This window comes from Taudactylus pleione, unplaced genomic scaffold (genome assembly GCF_031769625.1).
Source record: "Taudactylus pleione unplaced genomic scaffold, aTauple2 ptg000695l, whole genome shotgun sequence".
In the NCBI taxonomy this organism is placed as follows: domain Eukaryota; kingdom Metazoa; phylum Chordata; class Amphibia; order Anura; family Myobatrachidae; genus Taudactylus; species Taudactylus pleione.
The window spans coordinates 2,983,128-3,006,763 of NW_028285097.1; the positions used below are offsets into that span (position 1 = coordinate 2,983,128).

Sequence of the window (23,636 nt, forward strand, 5' to 3'; positions counted from 1 at the left end):
AAAAAGGGACATAATATAGTGCACCTGAGAGAGGGCCATGGCCTCATGGGGAAGGGCCAGGGAAGAGATAGGGGAGGCCAAAAGATGCTGGGGATAAATAGGGACATAATATAGTGCACCTGAGAGAGGGCCATGGCCTCATGGGGAAGGGCCAGGGAAGAGATAGGAGAGGCCGGGAGATGCTGGGGATAAATAGGGACATAACATAGTGCACCTGAGAGAGGGCCATGGCCTCATGGGGAAGGGCCAGGGAAGAGAGTCTCCATAACGGGGGCCCAGACCAGTAACATCGCTGATACTGGTGTTTGGACGCGGCTCTGTGACTGCCTGTGCCATTGTGAAACATGTCCCAGAAGAGCACGGGCGGCAGCGTCATCACATCAGCCCAGGCGGCTGCGTGGGAGCGGAGGATCGGAGCAGCTGCTGCTGTAGTAGATAGATCCCCTTCAACGTGAGTCTCTAATCAGGGTGGGTTGTCGTTGTCTGCCTCACTTCTTATCTGGCAGCCTCTCCCCCTGAGATTGCACTCCCTTCCCCCACGATCCCCCCTCCGCCCACTCTCTACTCTCCCCCGATTGCCCCCATCTCCACATATCAAGCTACTGCTGTTATCCGAAGTACTGTATCTGCTGCTGCCTGGAGTTGTATGTTCCTTAGGTTGAACTGGACAATATTTTATCTTAGACATTGTTTCATTCTGAATACTAACATTCATTGTTTATATAATTGCTGTTTATTCAATTACTGAATTTTTTCTATGATTAGTAATATTACATTGTTCTATGCTGTAGATGAGCTTATTCTGGTTTGGTCATTTTTCACTCAAATTTTAGTTTAGTATTTGAAGTTCTCATCAGCGCTGTCTATAATCCGCTCCTCTAGATCAATCAGCTCTTCAACTTTGCGGTATAAACTTGTGGTGGCTACAGAATGACAGTCAAGGATGTGTCTGTTCAGTACAGTTAACAATCCTTGACAACCCACCATATAGTATATGACACCCCTCTCATGTCACCCTGTGGTTAGGCGTGTGGGGCACCATTTTAGTTAGAAATACAAGCTGGACGGTTGGTCATTTGGATGGTTGGAGGAAAGTTGGTCTAGTATAATGCCGGACATAGAACTGGGAAGGTGTCATTACGATTTGGCCAAATTGTAGCGACGCATCGTTCAGTGTATATGCACAGTATACGCGCTCCCGTGGTCGCATGGAACATCGACAGGTTTGAAGTGCTGCACATTAAACCTGACGATATAGCATGCGGCCCCATACATGTTAATAAAAGGACGGAACGAGTGATCATTCTATAGTACATTACAGTCTTCTGATGTGTATCCGTGGTTCAATATGTCGGCCTGATGGGCCAACATATTGTCCCGTTACACATCTTCCACTTTATAACAAGCATAACTCAAGGTAAATAATGAGTTGCAGTGTTTTTTTTTTTTTAAATGAAAATATAGTACTACAGATTGTTTGAAGGAGGGGGGGGGTCCAAACCAGTATCTTGCCTAGGGTCCCATAAGGTCTAAATTCGGCTGTGGGCACACTAACATGAGTGATACAGTACTGCATGATTATCTGAAGCGCTTTGCTAGGTGATGGCACTAAGGCGCACAGGTATTACAGGAAATATGTATGTAATTCTTTCCGTATGAATTAACGATGGTCATTGGGAAGTCAAGTTGTAAATTTGAATTAATACATTTCTTGCATGCTGTTTTGTCATTGTGTTTGGTTTATGCTTATAATAAACGTATACTTTGTGTCATTCGGCTGTTATTAGCTTTGTGTGTAATAAAGTAACGTATTTTCACACGAGTTCCAATGCTAAAACGGAAGCAAAGTACTCTCTCTGCACCATCCCCTGTTGTTGCTGACAGTCGCCATCTTTAAAATGCTGTTTACGAGAGCAGAAGCTCCGGTATCGTGCATCATTCAGAAATAGCAGGGAAGGAATGTGACAGCGTAATTGGCTTGCGGTCTGCTGTGTAACAGAAATGGTCTTTGCAATGTGTACACTGGTCTAGTGCTGGCTGATTATTCCTGCTTAGGGGCAATATTGATTATTAGTGTATTCAACAAGGTTAGGGCTGATAAATAAGCAAGAATATTTCCAAACTGTTTGCTAATATAATATAATATTACAAAGTAATCCAGTATTATGTGAAACTGTTGCAAGGACTAAAAAAATACAAGTGACAAAAATAAAAATATATACATTCTGTCAGTTACATTTCTATACACAAAAGCACTTAACAACGTTTTCTGTTCTGTAAAATGAAGGAAACAAAGAGAAAATAATGGAGCTGACAGTGTTGCAACATCAGGTGTAATATGTTCAAAAAATGTCTGTGCTGGGTCCATGCGATTCATTCCGCCCAGGTCCCCAAATAGTAACTAAATAAAATACTTTACACTTGTTCATACACTGACTGTAAACAATACTTCCATCGTCTCTCTTCATTCCTGTCTTTATGATTCAATCTACATACAATCTGCGCAGTGCGACACCTGTTAGGACCCCACCCCTGCCACATGCTGCAACCTCAGGTATCTATGTTACAGGTAGGTTTACTTTATTCCCTCTCTAAGGGACCTATTCATGATGTCAATTATCAGGGTCCAAACGGACCCCGATAATTAACATTCTAACTTGCAGCAGCCACCGGAGCAATTCATCATTGCTCTGGCGCGGTGACAGCTGTTACGAAATTAGCTGTCCCCGCGAGCGGCTTCACTGCTCCTTTTTGGAGCAGTGACGGGACTGCATATGTGCAACCTACAGGTCACGCATGCGCATATGAGCCCCGACGTCCAGCGGAAGGAGAGGGTTGCGATCCTGGAGCAGGAGCATTCGCCATCTGATGATGGTGAATGCTCCCGAAGTCAAGCTCTGAAAATATTATATTTTCGGAGCTTGATGAATTCTGTCCCCATACTAGTGTATAGGGATGTCGGGGCATTCGGCAAAATTAAGGTAAGTAGGAGATATCTGTGATACTAGTGTATGGGGACAGCGGACCATTCCGGGAGAGAAAGGTAAGCAGGAGATATCTGTGATAGAGTATGGGGACAGCGGGCCATTCCGGGAGAGGAAGGTAAGCAGGAGATATCTGTGATACTAGTGTATGGGGACAGCGGCCATTCCGGAAGAGAAAGGTAAGCAGGAGATATCTGTGATACTAGTGTATGGGGACAGCGGGGCCATTCCAGGAGAGGAAGGTAAGTAGGAGATATCTGTGATACTAGTGTATGGGGACAGCGGCCATTCCAGGAGAGGAAGGTAAGTAGGAGATATCTGTGATACTAGTGTATGGGGACAGCAGGCCATTCCAGGAGAGGAAGGTAAGTAGGAGATATCTGTGATACTAGTGTATGAGGACAGCGGCCATTCCAGGAGAGGAAGGAAAGTAGGAGATATCTGTGATACTAGTGTAATGGGGACAGTAGGCCATTCCAGGAGAGGAAGGTAAGTAGGAGATATCTGTGATACTAGTGTATGGGGACAGCGGGCCATTCCGGGAGAGGAAGGTAAGTAGGAGATATCTGTGATACTAGTGTATGGGGACAGCGGGCCATTCCGGGAGAGGAAGGTAAGCAGGAGATATCTGTGATACTAGTGTATGGGGACAGCAGCCATTCCGGGAGAGGAAGGTAAGCAGGAGATATCTGTGATACTAGTGTATGAGGACAGCGGCCATTCCGGGAGAGGAAGGTAAGTAGGAGATATCTGTGATACTAGTGTATGGGGACAACAGGCCATTCCAGGAGAGGAAGGTAAGTAGGAGATATCTGTGATACTAGTGTATGGGGACAGCGGGCCATTCCAGGAGAGAAAGCTAAGCAGGAGATATCTGTGATACTAGTGTATGGGGACAGCAGCCATTCCGGGAGAGGAAGGTAAGCAGGAGATATCTGTGATAGTAGTGTATGGGGACAGCGGGCCATTCCAGGAGAGAAAACTAAGCAGGAGATATCTGTGATACTAGTGTATGGGGACAGCAGCCATTCCGGGAGAGGAAGGTAAGCAGGAGATATCTGTGATACTAGTGTATGGGGACAGCGGGGCCATTCCGGGAGAGGAAGGTAAGTAGAAGATATCTGTGATACTAGTGTATGAGGACAGGGGCCATTCCGGGAGAGGAAGGTAAGCAGGAGATATCTGTGATACTAGTGTATGAGGACAGGGGCCATTCCGGGAGAGGAAGGTCAGCAGGAGATATCTGTGATACTAGTGTATGAGGACAGCGGCCATTCCGGGAGAGGAAGGTAAGTAGGAGATATCTGTGATACTAGTGTATGAGGACAGGTGCCATTCCGGGAGAGGAAGGTAAGTAGGAGATATCTGTGATACTAGTGTATGGGGACAGCGGGCCATTCCGGGAGAGGAAGGTAAGTAGGAGATATCTGTGATACTAGTGTATGAGGACAGGTGCCATTCCGGGAGAGGAAGGTAAGTAGGAGATATCTGTGATACTAGTGTATGAGGACAGGGGCCATTCCGGGAGAGGAAGGTCAGCAGGAGATATCTGTGATACTAGTGTATGAGGACAGCGGCCATTCCGGGAGAGGAAGGTAAGCAGGAGATATCTGTGATACTAGTGTATGAGGACAGCGGCATTCCGGGAGAGGAAGGTAAGCAGGAGATATCTGTGATACTAGTGTATGGGGACAGCGGGCCATTCCGGGAGAGGAAGGTAAGTAGGAGATATCTGTGATACTAGTGTATGAGGACAGGGGCCATTCTGGGAGAGGAAGGTAAGTAGGAGATATCTGTGATACTAGTGTATGAGGACAGGGGCCATTCCGGGAGAGAAAGGTAAGCAGGAGATATCTGTGATACTAGTGTATGGGGACAGCGGGCCATTCCGGGAGAGGAAGGTCAGCAGGAGATATCTGTGATACTAGTGTATGGGGACAGCGGGCCATTCCGGGAGAGAAAGGTAAGCAGGAGATATCTGTGATACTAGTGTATGAGGACAGGGGCCATTCCGGGAGAGGAAGGTAGGTAGGAGATATCTGTGATACTAGTGTATGGGGACAGCGGGTTATTCCGGGAGAGGAAGGTAAGAAAGAGATATCTGTGATACTAGAGTATGGGGACAACGGCCATTCCGGGAGAGAAAGGTAAGCAGGAGATATCTGTGATACTAGTGTATTAGGACAGCGGGCCATTCCGGGAGAGAAAGGTAAGCAGGAGATATCTGTGATACTAGTGTATGAGGACAGGGGCCATTCCGGGAGAGGAAGGTAAGTAGGAGATATCTGTGATACTAGTGTATGGGGACAGCGGGTTATTCCTGGAGAGGAAGGTAAGAAAGAGATATCTGTGAAAATAGTGTATGGGGACAGCGGGCCATTCCGGGAGAGGAAGGTAAGCAGGAGATATCTGTGATACTAGTGTATGGGGACAGCGGCCATTCCGGGAGAGGAAGGTAAGCAGGAGATATCTGTGATACTAGTGTATGGGGACAGCGGGCCATTCCGGGAGAGGAAGGTAAGTAGGAGATATCTGTGATACTAGTGTATGAGGACAGGGGCCATTCCGGGAGAGGAAGTTAAGCAGGATATATCTGTGATACTAGAGTATGGGGACAGCGGGCCATTCCCGGAGAGGAAGGTAAGTAGGAGATATCTGTGATACTAGTGTATGAGGACAGGGGCCAACCGGGAGAGGAAGGTCAGCAGGAGATATCTGTGATACTAGTGTATGAGGACAGCGGCCATTCCGGGAGAGGAAGGTAAGCAGGAGATATCTGTGATACTAGTGTATGAGGACAGCGGCCATTCCGGGAGAGGAAGGTAAGCAGGAGATATCTGTGATACTAGTGTATGGGGACAGCGGGCCATTCCGGGAGAGGAAGGTAAGTAGGAGATATCTGTGATACTAGTGTATGAGGACAGGGGCCATTCCGGGAGAGGAAGGTAAGTAGGAGATATCTGTGATATTAGTGTATGAGGACAGGGTCCATTCCGGGAGAGTAAGGTCAGCAGGAGATATCTGTGATACTAGTGTATGAGGACAGCGGCCATTCCGGGAGAGGAAGGTAAGCAGGAGATATCTGTGATACTAGTGTATGAGGACAGGGGCCATTCCGGGAGAGGAAGGTCAGCAGGAGATATCTGTGATACTAGTGTATGAGGACAGCGGGCCATTCCGGGAGAGGAAGGTAAGTAGGAGATATCTGTGATACTAGTGTATGAGGACAGGGGCCATTCCGGGAGAGGAAGGTAAGTAGGAGATATCTGTGATACTAGTGTATGAGGACAGCGGCCATTCTGGGAGAGGAAGGTAAGCAGGAGATATCTGTGATACTAGTGTATGGGGACAGCGGGCCATTCCGGGAGAGGAAGGTAAGTAGGAGATATCTGTGATACTAGTGTATGAGGACAGGGGCCATTCCGGGAGAGGAAGGTAAGTAGGAGATATCTGTGATACTAGTGTATGAGGACAGGGGCCATTCCGGGAGAGGAAGGTCAGCAGGAGATATCTGTGATACTAGTGTATGAGGACAGCGGCTATTCCGGGAGAGGAAGGTAAGCAGGAGATATCTGTGATACTAGTGTATGAGGACAGCGGCATTTCGGGAGAGGAAGGTAAGCAGGAGATATCTGTGATACTAGTGTATTGGGACAGCGGGCCATTCCGGGAGAGGAAGGTAAGTAGGAGATATCTGTGATACTAGTGTATGAGGACAGGGGCCATTCTGGGAGAGGAAGGTAAGTAGGAGATATCTGTGATACTAGTGTATGAGGACAGGGGCCATTCCGGGAGAGAAAGGTAAGCAGGATATATCTGTGATACTAGTGTAAGGGGACAGCGGGCCATTGCGGGAGAGGAAGGTCAGCAGGAGATATCTGTGATACTAGTGTATGGGGACAGCAGCCATTCCGGGAGAGGAAGGTCAGCAGGAGATATCTGTGATACTAGTGTATGAGGACAGCGGCCATTCCGGGAGAGGAAGGTAAGTAGGAGATATCTGTGATACTAGTGTATGAGGACAGCAGGCCATTCCAGGAGAGGAAGGTAAGTAGGAGATATCTGTGATACTAGTGTATGGGGACAGCGGGCCATTCCAGGAGAGAAAGCTAAGCCGGAGATATCTGTGATACTAGTGTATGGGGACAGCAGCCATTCCGGGAGAGGAAGGTAAGCAGGAGATATCTGTGATAGTAGTGTATGGGGACAGCGGGCCATTCCAGGAGAGAAAACTAAGCAGGAGATATCTGTGATACTAGTGTATGGGGACAGCAGCCATTCCGGGAGAGGAAGGTAAGCAGGAGATATCTGTGATACTAGTGTATGGGGACAGAGGGGCCATTCCGGGAGAGGAAGGTAAGTAGGAGATATCTGTGATACTAGTGTATGGGGACAGCGGGCCATTCTGGGAGAGGAAGGTAAGCAGGAGATATCTGTGATTCTAGTGTATGGGGACAGTGGGCAATTCCGGGAGAGGAAGGTAAGTAGGAGATATCTGTGATACTAGTGTATGGGGACAGCGGCCATTCCAGGAGAGGAAGGTAAGTAGGCGATATCTGTGATACTAGTGTATGGGGACAGCAGGCCATTCCAGGAGAGGAAGGTAAGTAGGAGACATCTGTGATACTAGTGTATGAGGACAGCGGCCATTCCGGGAGAGGAAGGTAAGTAGGAGATATCTGTGATACTAGTGTATGAGGACAGGGGCCAACCGGGAGAGGAAGGTCAGCAGGAGATATCTGTGATACTAGTGTATGAGGACAGCGGCCATTCCGGGAGAGGAAGGTAAGCAGGAGATATCTGTGATACTAGTGTATGAGGACAGCGGCCATTCCGGGAGAGGAAGGTAAGCAGGAGATATCTGTGATACTAGTGTATGGGGACAGCGGGCCATTCCGGGAGAGGAAGGTAAGTAGGAGATATCTGTGATACTAGTGTATGAGGACAGGGGCCATTCCGGGAGAGGAAGGTAAGTAGGAGATATCTGTGATATTAGTGTATGAGGACAGGGTCCATTCCGGGAGAGAAAGGTCAGCAGGAGATATCTGTGATACTAGTGTATGAGGACAGCGGCCATTCCGGGAGAGGAAGGTAAGCAGGAGATATCTGTGATACTAGTGTATGAGGACAGGGGCCATTCCGGGAGAGGAAGGTCAGCAGGAGATATCTGTGATACTAGTGTATGAGGACAGCGGGCCATTCCGGGAGAGGAAGGTAAGTAGGAGATATCTGTGATACTAGTGTATGAGGACAGGGGCCATTCCGGGAGAGGAAGGTAAGTAGGAGATATCTGTGATACTAGTGTATGAGGACAGCGGCCATTCTGGGAGAGGAAGGTAAGCAGGAGATATCTGTGATACTAGTGTATGGGGACAGCGGGCCATTCCGGGAGAGGAAGGTAAGTAGGAGATATCTGTGATACTAGTGTATGAGGACAGGGGCCATTCCGGGAGAGGAAGGTAAGTAGGAGATATCTGTGATACTAGTGTATGAGGACAGGGGCCATTCCGGGAGAGGAAGGTCAGCAGGAGATATCTGTGATACTAGTGTATGAGGACAGCGGCTATTCCGGGAGAGGAAGGTAAGCAGGAGATATCTGTGATACTAGTGTATGAGGACAGCGGCATTTCGGGAGAGGAAGGTAAGCAGGAGATATCTGTGATACTAGTGTATTGGGACAGCGGGCCATTCCGGGAGAGGAAGGTAAGTAGGAGATATCTGTGATACTAGTGTATGAGGACAGGGGCCATTCTGGGAGAGGAAGGTAAGTAGGAGATATCTGTGATACTAGTGTATGAGGACAGGGGCCATTCCGGGAGAGAAAGGTAAGCAGGATATATCTGTGATACTAGTGTAAGGGGACAGCGGGCCATTGCGGGAGAGGAAGGTCAGCAGGAGATATCTGTGATACTAGTGTATGGGGACAGCAGCCATTCCGGGAGAGGAAGGTCAGCAGGAGATATCTGTGATACTAGTGTATGAGGACAGCGGCCATTCCGGGAGAGGAAGGTAAGTAGGAGATATCTGTGATACTAGTGTATGGGGACAGCAGGCCATTCCAGGAGAGGAAGGTAAGTAGGAGATATCTGTGATACTAGTGTATGGGGACAGCGGGCCATTCCAGGAGAGAAAGCTAAGCCGGAGATATCTGTGATACTAGTGTATGGGGACAGCAGCCATTCCGGGAGAGGAAGGTAAGCAGGAGATATCTGTGATAGTAGTGTATGGGGACAGCGGGCCATTCCAGGAGAGAAAACTAAGCAGGAGATATCTGTGATACTAGTGTATGGGGACAGCAGCCATTCCGGGAGAGGAAGGTAAGCAGGAGATATCTGTGATACTAGTGTATGGGGACAGAGGGGCCATTCCGGGAGAGGAAGGTAAGTAGGAGATATCTGTGATACTAGTGTATGGGGACAGCGGGCCATTCTGGGAGAGGAAGGTAAGCAGGAGATATCTGTGATTCTAGTGTATGGGGACAGTGGGCAATTCCGGGAGAGGAAGGTAAGTAGGAGATATCTGTGATACTAGTGTATGGGGACAGCGGCCATTCCAGGAGAGGAAGGTAAGTAGGAGATATCTGTGATACTAGTGTATGGGGACAGCAGGCCATTCCAGGAGAGGAAGGTAAGTAGGAGACATCTGTGATACTAGTGTATGAGGACAGCGGCCATTCCGGGAGAGGAAGGTAAGTAGGAGATATCTGTGATACTAGTGTATGTGGACAGCGGGCCATTCCAGGAGAGGAGGGTAAGTAGGAGATATCTGTGATACTAGTGTATGGGGACAGCGGGACATTCCAGGAGAGGAAGGTAAGTAGGAGATATCTGCGATACTAGTGTATGGGGACAGCGGGCCATTCCGGGAGAGGAAGGTAAGTAGGAGATATCTGTGATACTAGTGTATGGGGACAGCGGGCCATTCCAGGAGAGGAAGGTAAGCAGGAGATATCTGTGATACTAGTGTATGGGGACATCCGGCCATTGCGGGAGAGGAAGGTAAGCAGGAGATATCTGTGATACTAGTGTATGGGGACAGCGGGCCATTCCGGGAGAGGAAGGTAAGCAGGAGATATCTGTGATACTAGTGTATGGGGACAGCGGCCATTCCTGGAGAGGAAGGTAAGCAGGATATATCTGTGATACTAGTGTATGGGGACAGCGGCCATTCCAGGAGAGGAAGGTAAGCAGGATATATCTGTGATACTAGTGTATGGGGACAGCGGGCCATTCCTGGAGAGGAAGGTAAGCAGGAGATATCTGTGATACTAGTGTATGGGGACAGCGGGCCATTCCGGGAGAGGAAGATAAGTAGGAGATATCTGTGATACTAGTGTATGGGGACAGCGGGCCATTCCGGGAGAGGAAGGTAAGTAGGAGATATCTGTGATACTAGTGTATGGGGACAGTGGCCATTCCAGGAGAGGAAGGTAAGTAGGAGATATCTGTGATACTAGTGTATGGGGACAGCAGGCCATTCCAGGAGAGGAAGGTAAGTAGGCGATATCTGTGATACTAGTGTATGAGGACAGCGGCCATTCCGGGAGAGGAAGGTAAGTAGGAGATATCTGTGATACTAGTGTATGGGGACAGCGGGTTATTCCGGGAGAGGAAGGTAAGAAAGAGATATCTGTGATACTAGTGTATGGGGACAGCAGGCTATTCCGGGAGAGGAAGGTAAGCAAGAGTTATCTGTGATACTAGTGTATGAGGACAGCGGCCATTCCGGGAGAGGAAGGTAAGCAGGAGATATCTTTGATACTAGTGTATGAGGACAGGGGCCATTCCGGGAGAGGAAGGTAGGTAGGAGATATCTGTGATACTAGTATATGGGGACAGCGGCCATTCCGGGAGAGGAAGGTAAGCAGGAGATATCTGTGATACTAGTGTATGGGGACAGTGGGCCATTCTGGGAGAGGAAGGTCAGCAGGAGATATCTGTGATACTAGTGTATGAGGACAGTGGCCATTTCGGGAGAGAAAGGTAAGCAGGAGATATCTGTGATACTAGTGTATGAGGACAGTGGGTCATTCCAGGAGAGAAAGGTAAGCAGGAGATATCTGTGATACTAGTGTATGGGGACAGCGGGTTATTCCGGGAGAGGAAGGTAAGCAGGAGATATCTGTGATACTAGTGTATGGGGACATCTGTTATATCTCCTGTTTTACCTTCTTGATGAATGGCCCGATAACTTAATTTTTACAGTTGCAGGTGAAAATGTACATTTTCACCTGCTTGATGATGATGAATAGGCCCCTATAAGAAAATAATGAAGCATTTTGCAATGGAAGGATTAAAAATAAACACTCCATTACACTTTACAGATGAGTCCTAACACGCCTGTCCCTTTTGCGCTGTATGGCACCAATGCCGCCAAGCATAGCAATTCCAGGAGTGCCAAACTTCTTTCTGAAATTAGCAACTTATTAACATCATAGCTGCAGCCAAAGCCACCGAGCACTAAGGACTAGTATTTTGGCGAGGCCCAGCTTGTATCAGTCCTCAGTCTTTTTCCCCAGGTTACCATCTGAGTGGCACACAGCGGCTGCATGCAGTGCCAGTACAGGTGAACAGGGGACCCATGCATTGACCTTTTGTTGCATTAGTGATGTAACTATATTTGATGCAAAATGTGGCAGGACACACGTGGTGGCTTAGTCGAAAAGTTTGTGGCACTCCAAACAGAGCCCTTGGTGTGATTTGAGGGTAGGTGTATGTGGGCACATCCCTAATTTCTAAATAGAGACTCCCGTCAGACTGATTCAGCAGCGGACGCAAATGCAATCGCAAATACAATCGCCTATGGACCGCAGTTGCTAAAATATGCTAATGCCTGCCAAAGCCCAGCCGCCATAAAGACGCCAACTGCCGCCTCCTCATATCCGTCCAGTGTCGGTCTTCTGCGTAAACATCGGTACCAGCGACGCACATCGGCCACTCATGCAGCATTTACACCAGGTCAGAACAGCCGCAGACACTGCAAGTCTCCTCGCGCGCAGAGAGCTCTCGTGCTGCGTATGTATTCGCAGTGGCTAATTTATGCACGCCCATGAAACAGCGTTCTAACGGACAGACACGACTGCGTTTTTCCGACCACCCCCCGTCACCTCCCCCAAACGCTGACAGCCTGTCACTCACTTTGCAGTGCAGCTTATACGCATGCGCGATGGCAAACAATCGCTCGTTCTGCGTCCTTCATCGCCATTGCGTTCATTGCTGAATCAGGCCCAGAATCTGTTACATTTACTGTCCACATATGAATATAAAACAATATATTATGCACTGCACGTGACGGTTCTATGGGGGTCATTCAGACCCACTCGCGAGCGGCAGTACGCTCCCAAGTGGGTCGATGTTCCCCACTGCGCATGCGCACGATGGAGGGAGCTCCGTCATGCGCATGCGTGAGACCAGGCGAGCGAAGGACTTTCCATCTCTCCAGGTCTCGCACCAAAGGGGGCATGCTGTCGGTGTTCATTGACAGCACGCCCCATTTGGTGGGCGTTCCGGGGGCGTGCCTGCCAGATGGAGGCGTTCCTATGGGAACACCTACCGTCTGAAGCCGGCCCCACTGACATCACTAGTGATGTCAGTGGGAGTTATTTTGGCTCGGATAGAGCCAAAATCACTCCTGGCCTTGCGGTTGAGAAACCCGACTACAGGGTTTCACTCGCAAGTCCGATGGTCACGATGGTCAAGACCATCGCGACCATCTTGCTGGACGCTCGTATATGCTGTGGGTGGTGACCCACAGCTATAAGAGCTTCCAGGAGGAAGCTCCATTTTAATGGAGGTGGGCCCTGATTCAGAGCGAACGCTCTGGTCAGAGCGTCCGGCTCTGAATCAGGGCCTATGTTCAACTGACAGCAGCGCCAGATATAAAAGCAAAGCATCTCCTATAAAGCTGTCCTTACCTCCAAAGAGCTCATGGAAAGTGTAGAGATGTTCTCGCTCTTTGGCACAATCCCCAACGTCCCTAATTCTGCCGTTTCACAGAGGCCCATTGGGATTTGTGACTCGCTGGGGTGCAGCTGGTGCTTCTGCATCGGCGACCCCTGCTCGGCGCACTTCATGCCAATACGTTCCCTCGGGGGGCTTTTTATCATGTAGCTGGGATCCGCCATGTTAAGATGTATGAGCCTGGTCTGCGGCATCTGATCAATGTTAATGCTATACTTGCTGTCCTCCTTTGGCTTTGCCCTGAGTGTGGCCGTGTTACTGGGCAATATGACATAGTTGGCGTCCATTGACTGTTCCTGGGCTCTGGTCAGTTCTGAGTCCAGCTTTTTGAAGATGTCCCCCTCGCACATGTACATGGGTTTGGGGGCTTGGTTTTTGTCCTTTTTCAGGGTGAGCGTATGATTGTTGAACTCGTTGAGATTGATGCTTCCCAGATAGTGCGGAGACCCTTGCAGGTGCATCTTCGACACGTTGGCTGGAAGACTGTTGAAGTTCGAACCTTTCTGATGGTTCATCTTCATCTTCTCTTCGTCCTGCAGAGATGGCCGCTTCAGCGTTCCCGTTATGGTGGACGTTCTACAGGATGAGATGTCTTTGTTGAGCACTGGAGTGGAAAGAGATGGCGTTTCGATATGAGAATACAAGAACATATGGTCATTTCTATATCATAGCCTAGTGTCTAGTCTTAGTCGTTGGATACTTATCAGCATCATTAAACAGAGAGAATATATTGTAATTGTGACATTATTTTAGCAATCCAATGGTGTAAGATTATATTACACTATGTAGAAAAAAGTTGATTGGACACCCCACGCAAGTAAAAAGGTGCGTTCGTGACACTATAAAACGAGAAGTATAAAGATGTTCTTGATAACACCGTGCTCCCTACATTGTTGCAGTTCTATGGGAACAGGATACAGTCAGTATCCCGGAGGCTGCGTGCCGGTGCTGACATTACTGGCGCTGGAATCCCGACGCCTCTCACAATACCGATGCCGGCATCCAAACTGCCAGAATACTGAAGACAAGTAGCGGGATGGGGGGAGGGTTAGGTTTAGGGGTTAGGGTTAGGCACTAGGGGGAGGGTTAGGGTTAGGAATTAGTAAAGCAACGACTAGTAAAAGTGATCAATGATTGGCAAGAGATACAGGGCTTGTTTCTAAGTTGCACGCAAAAGTGCACACAGCATCGCCTTATGGCGATCCCCCGTCTGCGAGTATTTGCAAATGCCGCTACAAACTCCTTCCCTTGTATACATCCATGTGGCCTACTGTGCAAGGACTAGGACGCTCAGGTTTAGCGCCAGCGCACACTGTAATACCAATTGGTGCTTCCTTATACACCACTATCGGTCACACCATAAAAGCTTACAGCAGCCCTACGGCATGGGCAGTTTCTCCGTCTGACCACGGCCTCCTGTGCCTGCGGCTGTTCGTCTGGGAACTCAGCTGCTTGCATTGACACACCCACTAATGGGAATCATCCTTACATGCATTTATGTTCTCATATTGACTATTCTTGTATTTGCCCATTACTTATATTTATGACGAATAAGACCATATCAACTACTCGTCTAGTAAATCAGGCTTAGGCAACTGCCAGCTATCGAGATAGGGCAGAACTACAAATCTCAGCATGCCCTGCCAGCAGACATGGCGCGCTGGTACATGTAGTTTCAGAGTAGATGGAACAAGGATGAGGCTATAAGAACGATGTATGGAAATAGTATCCTGTACGGTAAATAGATGTAACATATGAGAGTATGTTGTATCAATAATAGTACGTATACAGTGATAAAGCCCCCAGTACAATAGATGTTATACAGGAAGAATTTACACCCTAACAAAGGGCCTGATTCAGACACGCTCACTATCTGCGTGCGCTCGCTGGATGCGTATGCAAATTTGTCAAAGTGACGCCACGGGAAGCGATCGCTCGCCAAGGTATAAGCACGCCCACCATGTTTTAGCGAGCTGCCACTTTGTGTATGCATACGCCCAATCGCACAGGCAGAGCCGCCCACCAGCACCACGTCATCTCCAGGAAGTGTATTAAAACATTGGTACATCGAACACCATCGGATGTGAACGCAAGCATTGCGAGGAAATTAGTTTTAAAAAAAAGGCATGTGACGTGTACTATGATGCTGCCTGTTAATTATGTATGCCTCTAAAACGGCGTTGAAATACTCAAGCACGCCTGCGTTCGCATCTCCAACCCCCCGGTATTAGTGTCCTGCCCCTGTTACCACCCACAAACGGCCTCTCCTGTCACTCATTACCCTGGGCTGCCTTTGCTGGGCGAGCGAGAGGGATGCGATCGCAGTGTGTAGTTCGCTCACGCACAGAACGAAGCCTGCGCATGCGTGTATGCAGAACATCGGGCCGCTTGCGAATGCCCAGCACGAGCGAGCAGCTCTGAATCAGGCCCAAAGTCCACAATGGAGCAATAGATTAAGGTGTTTGACCGACTTAATCATAACAGCAGGTTAACGTTCTTTATAAGCTAATATGTCACAAAGCATACAGAATACAAACCATCAGTGTTTTTTGTTCAGAACCTGTTATTGCAAAGTGATTAAACCATCGTACATAGGTACAAACTGTGATCTACAGAGGATAGAAGCAAATTCAAAGGACTGGACGTTTTGCTATGACGATGAAACGGCAGCATTTTAATCATGGCCCCATCTCTCTATCTACTAATAATAATACACATTTTAGCAGCTAAATGTAGATTTGCCAGCGGAAATGAATTGCTCTATTACCTTGCGACATAAAGTGCACTTTAAATAATGACAGGTATGTCTTGTAAATGCGAATCCTTCTGAATATATTACCCAGGGATCGCGTGCTGGCTGATTACATGTTTGCCTATATTACTACTGTAAATGTAAATTGTGGGACTATTATGCTTCTTAATTGAGGCATAGATCACACATTACGTCCATCCCATGGAAAGACAATGAGAGGCTTCGTTTTATAACAGGATACACGTCTTACAGATAGAAGAGGAACAATATGTTTAGCACGTAGTCGTATTTTGCCAGAGAGAAATGTCTATTATAAGAGAGGACTGCTAAATATTTTCATTTCAAATGTTGTAACAATAAAATTCTAATTAGCCAAGAAGGTAACAGAATTACAAGGTAAACATCGCTTTTACCCTCAAAATAGCTTAAATTACTTTTTTTTTTCTGAGCGAATGAAAAATAAAATATTTCACAATGATTCCAATTCCGAGAGCACTGCAAAGTGACCGCTGGGAGCTGTATCAGCAGCCTCCGCCCAGGGCTATCAGCACAGGCACTGGCAGAACTACTGTCCTGAAAAAGGGCCATTATATAGCTGTTTCGGACACAAAGAGAAATATACTTTTTAGGCTTTCAGGTAAACAATATAACGCACCATTATAGAGTGAAAATGCAGAAAAATGTAAATAAAACAATTTTGCATACAAATTAAATTAGCTGGGTCTCTTTTTTTATAGTGAAAAAAGAAATAACCTGTTATATTCTTACCTGATCTGCAGGCTAAATCAACATCTTTTTCAAAGTCAGACTGAAATGAAAGATAAGAAGAGTTATGGTGAGGTTACTAACGGTGTAAGAGAAGAATTACTCCTACCACTGTCCCAGAGTGTAAATGTGAACAGAGGAATCTATTTCTATACTGAGGGAATTGTACAATTACAGTTATATATCAACCTATGGGGCAGCCCTAGATCCCGAGAGAAGCACCTAAGGGACCACGACAACCAATATTTATCTATTCACCTGACAACTAACGAGGAGAGGGAGAGAGAGGGACAGGGGGGATATAGAGGGGGCAGTGATAGAGGGAGGAAAGGAGAGAGAGAGAAACAATGGGGGAGAGAGAAACGGGAGAGAGAGAAACAGCGGGAGAGGGAGAAAGACAGGACGAGTGGGAGAGAGACAGGAAGAGAGGGAAGGAGGGGGAGAGAGAGAGACAGGAAGAGAGGGAGAGAGACAGGAAGAGAGAAACAGCGGGAGAGGGAGAGAGACAGGAGGAGAGGGAGAGAGACAGGAGGAGAGGGAGAGAGACAGGAAGAGAGGGAGAGAGACAGGAAGAGAGGGAAGGAGGGGGAGAGAGAGACAGGAAGAGAGGGGAGAGAGAGAAAAAAATAGAGAGAATGAGGGAGAGAGAGAGAGAGAGAGAGAGAGAGAGAGGAACAGCGAGAGAGGGAGAGAGACAGGAAGAGAGGGAGAGAGAGAGAAAAAGATAGAGAGAATGAGGGAGAGAGAGAGAGTGAGAGAAAGAGGAACAGTGGGAGAGGGAGAGAGACAGGAAGAGAGGGAGAGAGAAAAAGAAAGAAGAAAGAGAGAGAGGGAGGGAGAGAGAGAAAGAGAGGTGGAGAGAGAGAAACAGTGGGAGAGGGAGAGAGACAGGAAGAGAGGGAAGGAGGGGGAGAGAGAGAGAGTTATCTAGAAAGAATGAGGGAGGGAGGGAGAGAGAGAGAGAAACAGTGGGAGAGAGACAGAAAGAGAGGGAAGAGGGGCAGAGAGAATAAGATAGAGAGAATGAGGGAAGGAGGGAGGGGGAGAGAGAGAGAGAGACAGGAAAAGAGGGGGAGAGAGTGAAAAAGAAAGAGAGAGAGGGAGAGAGAGAGAGAAACAATAGGGGAGAGAGAAGCAGCGGGAGAGGAAGAGAGACAGTAAGAGAGGGAAGGAGGGGGAGAGAGAGAAAGATAGAGAGAATGAGAGAGGAACAGCAGGAGAGGGAAAGAGAGGAAGAGAGGGGGAGAGAGAGAAAAATAAAGAGAGAGAGAGAGGAAGAGAGAGAGAAAGAGAGGTGGAGAAAGAGAAACAGCAGGAGAGGGACAGAGACAGGAAGAGAGAGAGGGAGAGAGACAGGAAGAGAGGGAGAGAGGAAAAGAAAGAGAGAGGGAGGGAGAGAGAGAAACAGCGGGAGAGAGACAGGAAGAGAGGGAAGGAGGGGAGAGAGAAAAAAGAGAGAGAGAGAGGTTAGGGAGGGACGAAGAGAAAGAGGAAGATAGAAATAAACAGTGGGAGAGGGAGAGATACAGGAAGAGAGGGAGAAAAAGATAGAGAGAATGAGAGAGAGAGAGAGAGAGAGAGAGAGAGAGAGAGAGAGAGAGAGAGAGAGAAAGAGAGAATGAGAGAGAGAGCGAGAGAGGGAGAAAATAGTATAATAAATATTGTCAATGATTATTAAAAAAAAAAATGTTTCATTATACGTTTCTATATATATATATATATATATATACGTGTTCTGAGGACATGTCATGGGTGTGTTAACGGAATGTTGGAAAACATACATCTAGAGTGATTGGTCTGCACATATGTTCTCTTATACAGAACATACAGTATGTCCCAAATAAAATGTCTCTTACCGTTACTTTCTTGTCTTTCAGTCCCACCATGGCCGTGCAGATGTAGGGATTGTTGGCTTCTTCTAGCTGGGAATGGAGAACGAAGTCAGAGAACGTTACATGAGGCTCTGGGTCAATAAATAAAAGGACCCCAAAAATAACCCAGGTACAAACTAACACTCATTAATTCAATTGTAGTACTGTAATATTGCAACTACTGTACACACCTGATCACAGAGACCCAACTAATTTATTCTTCTCACACGACAAAACATGAAAAGACATGAACTGCCGATAAGCTACATTAGTTACTGTATTAGATGGCTTCCAGAACCACGTGGGGACATTGCCGCACTCAAATCCTACTTCACTGTGATTAGATTCGGTGGATGTGTCACACTTTCTAAACTAGGAAACTAGGAGACTCAGTCATACTATTCTACTACAATGGAATAAATATCGGTGGGTAATTCAGCTACACGTGGCAGACTTTAGTACACGTTGGTTTCTACTTCACTATTTGAACAGAATTGGTCACATTGTGATAGGAAGTAAAAGTGATTGATTATAGTTGAGACTCATATACAAATCACAGTAATATCGCCTAGTGGCTGAATGTCCCACCAATGTCAGTGTGCCATTGTTCTGGGACCCCAGGTGTCAGTGTACCATTGTTCTGGGACTACAATGTCAGTGTGCCATTGTTCTGGGACCACAATGTCAGTGTGCCATTGTTCTGGGACCCCAGGTGTCAGTGTGTCATTGTTCTGGGACCCCAAGTGTCAGTGTGCCATTGTTCTGGGACCCCAAGTGTCAGTGTGCCATTGTTCTGGAACCCCAGGTGTCAGTGTGCCATTGTTCTGGAACCCCAGGTGTCAGTGTACCATTGTTCTGGAACCACTATGTCAGTGTGTCATTGTTCTGTAACCTCAGGTGTCAGTGTGTCATTGTTCTGTAACCTCAGGTGTCAGTGTGTTATTGTTCTGGGACCCCAAGTGTCAGTGTGCCATTGTTCTGGGACCCCAAGTGTCAGTGTGCCATTGTTCTGGAACCCCAGGTGTCAGTGTGCCATTGTTATGGGACCCCTCATTGTGCCATTGTTCTGGAACCTCAGGTGTCAGTGTGTCATTGTTCTGTGATCCCAGGTGTCAGTGTGCCATTGTTCTGGGACCCCAGGTGTCAGTGTGCCATTGTTCTGGGACCCCAAGTGTCAGTGTGCCATTGTTCTGGAACCTCAGGTGTCAGTGTGCCAATTTTCTGGGACCTTAAGTGTCAGCGTATCATTGTCTTGGGACCCCAAGTATCAGTGTGCCATTGTTCTGGGACCCCAAGTGTCAGTGTGCCATTGGGATCCCAAGTGTCAGTGTGCCATTGTTTTGGGACCCCCAGTGTCAGTGTGTCTTTGTTCTGGGACCCCAAGTGTCAGTGTGCCATTGTTCTGGGACCCCAAGTGTCAGTGTGCCATTGTTCTGGGACCCCAAGTGTCAGTGTGCCATTGTTCTGGGACCCCAAGTGTCAGTGTGCCATTGTTCTGGGACCCCAAGTGTCAGTGTGTCATTGTTCTGGGACCCCAGGTGTCAGTGTGCCATTGTTCTGGGACCCCAAGTGTCAGTGTGCCATTGTTCTGGGACCCCAGGTGTCAGTGTGCCATTGTTCTGGGACCCCAAGAGTCAGTGTGCCATTGTTTTGGGACCCCCAGTGTCAGTGTGTCTTTGTTCTGGGACCCCAAGTGTCAGTGTGCCATTGTTCTGGGACCCCAAGTGTCAGTGTGCCATTGTTCTGGGACCCCAAGTGTCAGTGTGCCATTGTTCTGGGACCCCAGGTGTCAGTGTGCCATTGCTCTGGGACCCCAAGTGTCAGTGTGCCATTGTTCTGGGACCCCAGGTGTCAGTGTGCCATTGTTCTGGAACCACAATGTCAGTGTTCCATTGTTTTGGGACCCCCAGTGTCAGTGTGTCAGTGTTCTGGGACCCCCAGTGTCAGTGTGCCATTGTTCTGGGACCTCAAGTGTCAGCATATCATTGTCTTGGGACCCCAAGTATCAGTGTGCCATTGTTCTGGGACCCCAAGTGTCAGTGTGCCATTGTTCTGGGACCCCAAGTGTCAGTGTGCCAATGTTCTGAGACCCACAGAAGCCATTGTTCTGGGACTCTAAATATATCTGCACTTTTAATTTAGACAATGCTCTTCACAATACTCCAAAGAAACACCAAATGTCAAAAAAGTTGCCTCATCCTCGAAATGGAGACAGTAAACCAAATAAAGCCGAACGTGGCACATTGCCCTAATTGAATCAGCACCTTGAATAAAAGTTAATATTACTATTAATTATTTTTTAACAAACAACCTTTATTTATCACTGTGTGGGTATATTCTGTTTTCCTGAGTGCATCACATTATTGTAGAACCGTTCAGCTAATTTGTTTGTTTGGTTAAATTTCTTTGCTTCTATAAATTTGACCACTAGAGGTCAGATATTTTCTAATTATGTGACCTATGTGATGGAGAACATCCCCATTACTATGCATTCAGGAAAAGACCTGATGAAGGCAACATGTATTCCCAAAACACTGCGTCATTTCATTAAATCAGTTTATCAGCAAAGTATGGTTTTCTGGGGATAATGGACTCTGGGCCTGATTCAGAGCCGGACGCTCTGACAAGAGCGCTCGCTCTGAATCAGGGCCCTCCTACCTAAAATTGGAGCGGCCTCCATCGGGCTTGTGACGAGACCCTGCGGTAGGGTCTCACTGCCGCAAGCCCAGGAGTGCTCCCACTGACATCACTAGTGATGTCAGTGGGGCCGGCCCCAGACGGTAGGCATTCCCATGTGAACGCCTCTGTCTGGGCAGAAACGCCCCCGGCACGCCCACCAAAGGGGGCGTGCTGTCACTCACCATCGACAGCACGCCCCCTTTGGTGCGAGACCCATAGCGACAGCTTGGCCGGCGCTATTCGGGTCTCGCGCATGCGCACGACGGAGCTCCCTCCGTCGTGCGCATGCACACTAGGGCACCATCGACCCGCTTGCGAGCGCTCAGCGCTCACGAGCGGGTCTGAATCAGGCCCTCTGTGTGGAAGTCTGCTATAATCCCACACTGCTGTATATACTCTGCAGGAATTCTGTTTTGAGGCGTTGCTAAAGTAGTGGAGGCAGCCATTTTGTAGGAGCCAGTGACATCACTGCGGCCTGAGGCACAAAACAGCATGTGGAATAGATAATCTGCAGTCTCACTGTGGGGGGAATTGGCAGCTCAGCATTAGAATCTAACTCATGTAATAACCTTGCGGAAACATAAAACATGAATAAATACCATTAACTGAGCGTGTCCATTCTGGAAAGAGCCGCCGGAGTCCCCATTGCCTTCTTCATGGCGATCTACAACTCGACACTTCACCGCATCCTGCACCTAGGACGGTGAGAGAAAAGCAGATTGCGTGTCAGTTGCCGTGCGCCTCCCGTTTCAGTAATCCATGCAATGGCAAAGTAAAGAGCATGAATCGTGCAGGACTCAGTGAAAGCATACTCTATGTACAGGTCCAGCAGCATGTGTTGCAGCATTTGACTCTTGCGGTTCCCTAATTGCATGGGTCTCTATTATGCTTTTATCAAGGATGGAAAAGGTAATTAGCCGGGACAGTCTGTGACATACAGATGTGTCCATAGACATCTAGCCTCCTTGCGCATTAAACAGCAATTCTAATCGCGCCATGCCGTGGTGTGACTCGCTAGTGCTGATTGCCTTTATGTGTGACTTTTTACCGTAAAACGTCTAATTCACAAAGCAATGAGAATGGATGCACAAGCAGCTTCTTCTGATTAGTATGATATGCGGCATGACTATGTTCTGTGCGTGACGGCGGCTGTATCTGCATGCGTAACGCTACGTTAGAGTGTCGCAGCCACTGACGCAACTTTTCGCATGCAGATACACCCGCAGCCGCACACAGAATATATGCATACATGCATTCCGCATATCATTTATTCACCAGAATCTGCTTCTGCGTCCTACTCGCGTCTCTTTGTAAAGACGCTCAGCGATACCGAGTTACACATCGCTCACGCGTTACGTGTAATGCAACTTGTAGCGCACGGAGGATAGATGCATGTGGACACATCTGTAAACTCTGTGTTGTACACAGACTGCACATAAGTCTACTCCATCTGTAAATGAACAGTTCATTGTCAAACCCACAATTTAAATTATTCTAATCTTTTCTAATCACTTATTTATTTTATTATTATTATTAGACTTATTTCCAAAGTTTATTCTCTCCATGCAAACATTCATTCACCTTTTATAAATGACTTTTGACTGTTAAGAAAAGCAAATTGTCAGTATTATATGATGCATGCATAGTACTAATTTCATGTATTATTATTGCCATTAGTGTTGTAGAAAAAGAATGTTCAGTGCAACTACTGTAGTAACATACAGAATATCCCCTATAGGTGATGAGGCTGTTAGAGCTCCTGTAGAAGATCGGTGTTGTTACATAGGTTATATCCTGATAGGATAATCAGGGCTGAATTTAATAAACTTCACTGTGAACCGTCTATTTCAGTGAAGAGCTGTGTAATATATCTGCGTTACTTATCTTATACCTGTAGCTTGGGGAAGGTTGTACTTTGTAACCCATTTCTGTAATTATCATATACTGAGCATTGTATAACGGGTATACAGAGAGTTATCTGGGCACGCAGGCTCACCTCTCTCCGCAGTATACAATGCACCATGACTATGACAAAACCTTCCAAGGAGTCAAAGACGGCAAACAGAATTTGAAAAAGGGCTGAGCGCCGGTCTGTGATGGCGAGCACTGCAGACATCCACGTCAGCGCCAACAGCGGTAACACCACACACGAGCTCCATAGCGAGGCCCTAAGGAAGGAAACATAACATCACAGGTGAGGTTCAGCAATCTCCCTCCCCCACAGATACCAAATAGCCCCCAGTGATCCACAATTGAGACCACATCAAAAAAATAATACCTAGGTCAAGGGAAGGGTATCACATGCCAGCTGCCACTGACCTACCACGCCCGATCAACGTCGTTGAGTCTTAATTTAGCGTCATCTGTGGCTATAAGAGAGCCCTGACCATGAATCTCTGGGCTTTAATAGTGATACATCTGCTTAGATTTACATAGAACAGACCTCTCTTACAGTTGCTGAGAATTCCATTCACTGATACATGAAGGTCTGCTCCTAGGAGTGGCATGGCTAGAACTAGTAAGCCCCCATGACAATTAAAGGGAACATATAATAAATACTAAAGTGAAATCCACATCCCAGTGTAATTATTACAGCTCACACCAGGTACCTATCGTAATTGTACTA

The 23,636-nt window shown here is 47.5% G+C and overlaps 1 protein-coding gene across 2 annotated transcripts in view; it reads right to left on the minus strand.

Moving 5' to 3' along the window:
- ADGRB1 (adhesion G protein-coupled receptor B1) overlaps positions 1-23,636 on the minus strand; it is a 335,561-nt gene that overhangs the window by 21,464 nt on the left and 290,461 nt on the right. For both annotated transcript variants that reach the window (XM_088456276.1, XM_088456275.1), the window contains 5 exons: positions 23,007-23,178; positions 21,610-21,705; positions 18,317-18,382; positions 16,464-16,503; positions 12,898-13,547 (listed from right to left, as the gene is read on the minus strand). In XM_088456276.1, the coding sequence (XP_088312402.1) occupies positions 12,898-13,547; positions 16,464-16,503; positions 18,317-18,382; positions 21,610-21,705; positions 23,007-23,178 (1,024 nt within the window). The remainder of the gene's footprint in view (positions 1-12,897; positions 13,548-16,463; positions 16,504-18,316; positions 18,383-21,609; positions 21,706-23,006; positions 23,179-23,636) is intronic.